Raw genomic sequence first — 5593 nt, forward strand, 5'->3', positions numbered from 1 at the left:
ATCTCTGGGTGGAGGAAAATTCTGCTTGATAGCCCCTCCCTAAGGTTGCCTTGAGGTTTTGTCCCAGGAGGTGGCCTAGATCTTCTGATGAGGGCTTGGTATGAGGCCAGGATTCCCAGCTCCCTGCCCAGAATCAGGACCTTAAGAACCAGTATCCTGGGAGGGTCTGGAAATGCCTCCTGAGACTCAGATCTCCTATCAATGTACTCACAGGTGACGAGACAATCCCGCTATGGCAGGCATTTTGGAGGCCGATGGAGTGGTCTATATAACAGGTAATGTTGGGATGGGGTCTGGAGGCTGGGGACACTCATGCCTGTCTCTTCTGGACACCCCAGCCTTCTCTGCCCCTCCTGTATATGGACCTTACCACCAAATGGTGTCCATCTCCCACTGGACTGCGAGGGTGAGGACCATTTCTTTTTCACTGTTCCAGCTCCAGATCTAGCCTTGGGCCAAATACAAAGTAGCTTTCAGAGTGAGTAGCTGGGCCTTGACACATGTGTACTTATGCGGATGAGGGTTTAACTCATTTATGGTCTAACTCTTAGACCAGTTACCGCTTTGTCGTCCTCACCAGAGCTCATAGTTTTACTGGAAAGAAAGGCTGAGCTGATGGGCCATGTGAGAGCTGCCAGTTTTGATGTGTAAACCCTGAACCGTCCTTCCTGAAAGGCCTGGAGTAGATAATCTTTCTCCTAGCATCTGGTAAAGCAACCTTAATCATGTTTCTTCATTATTCTTTTCTATTTAAATAGCAGTGGATAAACCTTGGGTTGGAGAATTCTCTGACTTGAATCAGCAGGTGTGGATCCTTCAGGGTCAGACTCTCGTGACGGTTCCAAGGAACAGCGGTGTGACTCCAGGTAGGTGAGAGGTCACCGCGTGGTTGATCCTTGTGATGTGATCCCCCACTCATCAGTGCGGCTGGGATACTGGTACCCAGCCTTTTGTTAAAAGTGTGGCTTTATAACAGGGCTCACCTGGAGGGGGAAGAATTCCACGCCTGCCTGGGAAGGGGTGTCTTGGACCAGGGCAAAGAGAGCAGAGAGAGTGGAGCGGGGTTCTGGGGAGCAGTGATCTGAAGGCCTGTCTTAGGGAAGAGGAGTGGCGTGTTCTGCCAGACTTCTGGTGTCCTAAGGGGACTAACTGGTTGGATAGCACAGGAAGGCAGATTTCAACATGACATGAGGCAGTACCTGTCAATGAACAGAGCTCTCCAAGGCTCAGGGGGGTTGCTTGGGGTTGGAGCTTCTCACCTCCAGGTGTTCAAGCAGAGGCATGAAAATCTCAAGGGTGGGGTCTGCCCTCTGATGAACTCTTTGTGTTGACTCCATTTCTTAGGGCAGTGGTTGGTGCTTGGTGTGAATGGATGAATGAATGAATGAATATGGCACTGGCCATTTTGAGGGTCTGGGGTAGTAGGGATTATACTCTTAAGGTCTCTTCCAGCCTTGCCTGGAAGATCCTGGTCTTTCCTGACTTCAAAAGGGCACGGATTGTGTGCGTTGGTGGTAGAGTGGTGAACGTAGCTGCCTTCCAAAGGGGCATCGACACCATATCCCCTCTTATCTAACAGTCGCTGTCACTGTTATCCCATGCAAGAATCCAGGCTCTCTTGAGAAAGACAAAGGGATTCCCATTTATTTGGGAATCCAGAATCCAGAAATGTGTCTGCATTGTGAGGACGTTGGAGGACAGCCCAAATTGCAGCTGAAGGTGAGTGACTAAGAAAAAGAATGTAGAAAAACCTCAGTTTCTTTTCTGAGAGGTTGATTTGTTGGGAAATCTAGTTTTATAATTAAAAAAGAACTCTCCTCCTGTTCTTAAGCATACTTATCCCTTCCTCCTTTAGAATAATGTGCCTGCAATAGACTTTGATTTGATTTATCCTGCCCCTCACTAGTTGAGGACTCATCTTTCTTGAATATTGAGACATTCTAGCCGTTGTTTGTTTGTTTGTTTGAATCAGGATAGAGTTGCTCTACAATGTTGTGTTAGCTTCTGCTGTACAACGAAGTGAATCAGTTATATGTATACATATATCCCCTCCCTCTTGGACCTCCCTCCCACCCCACCCCCTGTCCCACCCATCTAGGCCACCACAGAGCACTGAGCTGAGCTCCCTGTGTTATACAGCAGGTTCCCACTAGCTATCTGTTCTACGCATGGCCGTGCACATACGTCAATCCCAATCTCCCAATACATCCCACCCCCCGTGTCCACACATCCATTCCCCACGTCTGCATCTCTATTCCGGCCCTGCCAGTAGGCTCATCTGTACCATTTTTCCAGATTCCACATACATGAGTTAATATACGATATTTGTTTTCCTCTTTCTGGCTTACTTCACTGTCTATGACAGACTCTAGGTCCATCCATGTCTCTATGAATGTTTATTCAAGTATATTCTCTTCTTCATTCTGCCTCCCCTCTCCTTTTCGAATTCCTATTCATCAGTTATTGGAACTTCGAGATCTCACTTCAGTATCTCACCTAATTTCTCATACTTTCTGTCCTTTTTTTTTCATGTTGCATTCTGGGAGAACTTGTTGGTTCAACATCCCAGGTCATGATTACCTTTTAATTCACACCCTGTCTGCTAAATTATCTTTCTATTCTGTTTTTGTGAAATTTCAGTCTTTACTATGTTAATTCTCAAGCTCTCTAGTTGGTTTTGCATTTTTCTTCTTTATAACTGCCTGTTAGTAAAATCTTGTTTCTGAAACTTCTGTTTACTGCAATTCAATTTAACTTAACTCAGTATAATCCAAGTCAGCAAATGTGTGTGTTCTTACTGGCCTCCAGCACTGTTGTGGGCATTTGCGAATCATCAGTGCACAGAATAGCAAAGAGTCCTGCCCTCCTGGGGCTTGCATTCTAGTGGGAGAAGAGAAATGGTCCACAAGAAGTATAATCATGGGTAAATCTGTGGCATGTGAAAGGGTGTTATGTCTCCTGGGAAAAAATGATTAGAGCCGGGTAAAGAGACTGGCAGGGCCAGAAACAGCTGGGGTCTGGCTGTGTGATAAATAGTACAGCAGGCATTATTGCAAAGGTGAGATTTTAGCAGATGGGAGAGGAGGCAAAGGAGTGAGTCAGCAGTGTCCAGTGAGGGCAAGTTCAATCAATTCAAATTGTTAGAATGTTTTGAATAGAAGAGTGACATGAACGGACGTATTTTTTTTTTTATTATTTATTTATTTATTTACTTATTTATTGGATGCATTGGGTCTTAGTTGCGGCGTGCAGGATCATTCGTTGCAGCATGAGGGCTCTTTGTTGTGGCGTGTGAGCTCCAGAGCGCCCAGACCCAGTAGTTGCTGTGCATGTGCTCTTTAGTTGTGGCCCGCAGGGTCAGTAGTTGCCACGTGCGGCCTTAGTTGCCCCGCGGCTCGTGAAATCTTAGTTCCCCAACCGGGAATCCAACCGGCACGTCCTGCATTGTAAGACAGATTCTTAACCACTGGACCACCAGGGATTATTTTGGCTGCTACTTGATAGCCGAGTGTGAAGGGCAAAGGGGAAGGTCCTGTTGGAAGCTTTGAGGTGATCCAGGTGTGATCTGATAGATATGAGGATAGCATGGAGGTAAGAAGAAAACGGTCAGATTCTGGAAATATTTTCAGTTGAGTCAATGGACTTTGCTGACAGAGTGAATGTGGAGTGTGATTAAGAAGATGAGGACCGAACAGTACATTTTCAGCTCTGTCAGCAAGAGCTGCATGGTGTTGACCCTGCAGGCTTTGTTAAAGACTTTGCATTTTGTGAGAATCAGAAAATCATTCAAGACATTTAAGCCGGAAGGTAACATGATCTTATTTATTCAATTATTTCAGTTTACAGTTAACTCAACTGCTTTGTGGAGAACGGGTGGTAGGGATGGAGCAGGTGTAGGGGAGGGAGTGAGAAGTGGCTCAGTTCAGGAAAGATTTTGGAAATAGGGCTCACAGGCCTTGCTGCTGGGTTACATGTTCAGGGATCTAAGAAAGCAATATCAAGGATGACTCCCAGGTTTTTGGCTGCCCAAAGAATTGGATAGATTAAACTGGAAGTTATTAACTGAATAAAGGAATCTTTTGGAAGAATTCCCCCTACTCAGGGTGGAATGTGGCTGAATTATGGACCATTCCTGTGTCTCTTTGGGGATCTTGGACATAATGCAATTTACTTAGAAATACTTGTCTTACCTAAATAGAATGATATGTGAATATATAAATATATACATCCACAAATATACTTCTATATACAATATAGAAACCTTTCCTGATTGTTCTATATACTTTGCTTTTTTGAGTGCAAGTCCTTTGATTTGTTAGACCCTCTTGTGCCTTTTTCATGGCTCTGACCTTTCTCATATGTTTGACAATTAATTGGAAACCCAAACACCCCTGCCCTGGCGGTCCTTTGCCAGAGCAGTGGTTTTTGCAGGAGGGGGGCTCTCACGGATACAGCTTTGGTGAGGGAAGACCTTGGCTTCCTGCAGCAAATTTGCATTTCCTTCCTTTTCCTGGGGGTGGGGTGGCCCCCGCAGCCTCTTGTGCAGGGAGAGTTCCAATTTGTCATTCAAGGGTGGCCACTTGTTCATGAACCTGTGCCTTGTGTCACTCCATGCCATCTCTGGAGTTGAGGGTGGGGGGCAGGAAGGTGAAATTTCACATGTGCTCACTCTGCTATTCCTTTGAAATGGGTTTTTCTAGGCTTGCTCTAATAGATGGATAGGGTTGCTCAAACTTCAGAACATTTACATGTTGTGTACAAGTAATGTTGAACTACTCAAACAGCCTGTGCTTCTCCTTCTGGCATTTTCTGTCCCGTTTCAGGATCAGAATATACTGGAGCTGTACAACCAAGCTGAGCCCATGGAGCCCTTCCTTTTCTACCATGGCCAGACAGGCAGTACCTCCACCTTTGAGTCCGTGGCCTTTCCCGGCTGGCTCATTGCCTCCTCCAAGAGAGGCCAGCCCATCTTTCTCACTTCGGACCTTGGGAAAATGTACAGTACTGACTTCCGTATAGATTTAAAGATTTAACTCAGACTAAAGGTGGCAGCTTGGTCTTACAATTTCTTGTTCTCAGCGTGTTTTCATCTGTCTTATCTCAGCGTCATTACACATTGATGCTGAGAGGTGGGCTTGGCCCTGTTCTCATCTTATTTTATGAACGGAGAAGAAGCAATGACCTCGTGGCACCCAAGCAATAGAATGTGGGCTCAAAAGCAGGAGGGAGGCGGTGATGTGTGGCTCTCCTTTCAAGCTGAAACTGTACATCTCTCAAGACATCTGTACAAGGACATTGGGACCCAAAAAACAGTTAGGAACACCTGTCCCAGGGGTGGTTATGAAGAACCACGAATTCAGAGCCCACCAGTCTTACCCAAGATCCTGGGACTAGCAGGGAGCTGATCTTTGTTTTTGTTTTGCTTTGTTTCCTTTCCTAATGGGATTACGTTTCCCATAATCTCTGTATGTTTCCAGTATATTGTAAGGGGTGTAATGTATCCTTTTAAGAGTTAGGAACTTGTAAAGAAAACCAATTCTTAATTAAATTACTTATGTCTAATTCTAATAATCTGTTACCATAAAACCAAATA

The 5593-nt window shown here is 45.3% G+C and overlaps 1 protein-coding gene across 1 annotated transcript; it reads left to right on the top strand.

The window, feature by feature from the left end:
• The first annotated feature begins 232 nt into the window (after positions 1 to 232).
• On the top strand, positions 233 to 5033 carry LOC132501426 (interleukin-36 gamma-like). Its single transcript, XM_060116998.1, has 4 exons — positions 233 to 275; positions 759 to 866; positions 1580 to 1719; positions 4824 to 5033. The coding sequence occupies exons 1-4, from the start codon at positions 233 to 235 to the stop codon at positions 5031 to 5033; spliced, it is 501 nt and encodes a 166-aa protein (XP_059972981.1).
• Positions 5034 to 5593: the final 560 nt, after the last annotated feature.

This window comes from Mesoplodon densirostris, chromosome 14 (genome assembly GCF_025265405.1).
Source record: "Mesoplodon densirostris isolate mMesDen1 chromosome 14, mMesDen1 primary haplotype, whole genome shotgun sequence".
NCBI classification, from domain to species: domain Eukaryota; kingdom Metazoa; phylum Chordata; class Mammalia; order Artiodactyla; family Ziphiidae; genus Mesoplodon; species Mesoplodon densirostris.